Here is a 1,129-nt window from a genome sequence, read left to right on the forward strand (position 1 = left end):
TGTGTGTCTGATCCCCTCAGGGTGGAAACCGCGCTCCCCGCCGCGTGGGACCGCGTGTGGATAAGCGAGCGCGCTGCAAGCGCCAGACGCTGCTCTTGGCGCCCAGGGGACAAGTCCGAGCTCATGATTTATCTTCAGGGCCAAATTCTGGGCTTGCCGCAGATTGCTAGAGGGTGTGGCGATTTCGGCCTCCGTGAGCATTTTATCTCGTTAGACCAGGTCGCCGCCGCCTGGGCGCCCGTCCGTGCCAGGCGGGAGCTCACGCCGCTGCCCAAGCCGGCGCGTCCTGTTTTGTCCCGCGGCAGGTTAGCGATGCTGCGAGAAGCCTCCGAAGAACTTCGGGCCGAGGAGGGGCCTGCAGTTAAGCTGCCAGGGGACAGCAGCTGCTCACAAGAGGCGGGTTCGTGCCCGAGCGTCCCCCAGATGGTCGAAGACGCCTGCAGGAGAGACAGCCCCGGGGCCAGAGGCCCGGGCAGCCCCCCGCCGGCCGGCGCGCCCGTCCTGGTGAGTGTCCCACGGCCGCGCCCACGGGTGCGATTCCACGTTTGGGTTCCGCGCCAGGAGCAGACCGGGCGCGACCCCCAGCGTGGCTGCGTGTGGCTGCGTGGCGCACTGTAAATGCTTTATAGTTTCTGGACCAAAATGTTTGTTCTCGACTTCGATGAAAAGATAAAGCAGTTCTGCATTAGATCTTTGTCAGAGCGACGCCCTGCATGCCCGGGGGCGCGTTCTCAGAATTCCCTGCCTGACGTGTCACCGGCGTGTCACCGGCGGCGCCCGCTCACCTCGGCTTCGGACCTCAGGTGAACTGGTCCGCCCCCCTCGCCGCCCACCGTGCTGACTGCCACGGCTCTGGGAAGGTGGCAGGTGACCCGGCGTGGCACGCGTGTGGGCCGCTGAGACGCCCGCCCCAAGGGGGAGGCCCCGTCCGGCTCTGAGGGTGACCGCAGGGGGCTCCGGAAACCGCGTGTCTTTGCCCTGAGAAAGGCAGGCCCGGCCCCGGCTGAGGCCTGTCCGGAGGAGCAGAGCAGCGTGAGGCAGATCGCCTACCACGTGGTTCTCGCACGGTCTGCAGGAGACACCCGTGGGTGCTCATGGCGCTGGTGTCTCGACGAACCCCTTTTCCTGA

General features: G+C 66.5%; 1 protein-coding gene across 1 annotated transcript in view; it reads left to right on the plus strand.

The window, feature by feature from the left end:
• Positions 1 to 1,129, plus strand: part of WWC2 (WW and C2 domain containing 2) — a 68,567-nt gene that overhangs the window by 55,805 nt on the left and 11,633 nt on the right. The window contains exon 16 of the mRNA XM_012724798.1: positions 220 to 504. Coding sequence (XP_012580252.1) covers positions 220 to 504 — 285 coding nt within the window. The remainder of the gene's footprint in view (positions 1 to 219; positions 505 to 1,129) is intronic.

The sequence above is a fragment of the Condylura cristata genome, unplaced genomic scaffold (genome assembly GCF_000260355.1).
Source record: "Condylura cristata isolate star-nosed mole 26May11 unplaced genomic scaffold, ConCri1.0 scaffold00014, whole genome shotgun sequence".
NCBI classification, from domain to species: domain Eukaryota; kingdom Metazoa; phylum Chordata; class Mammalia; order Eulipotyphla; family Talpidae; genus Condylura; species Condylura cristata.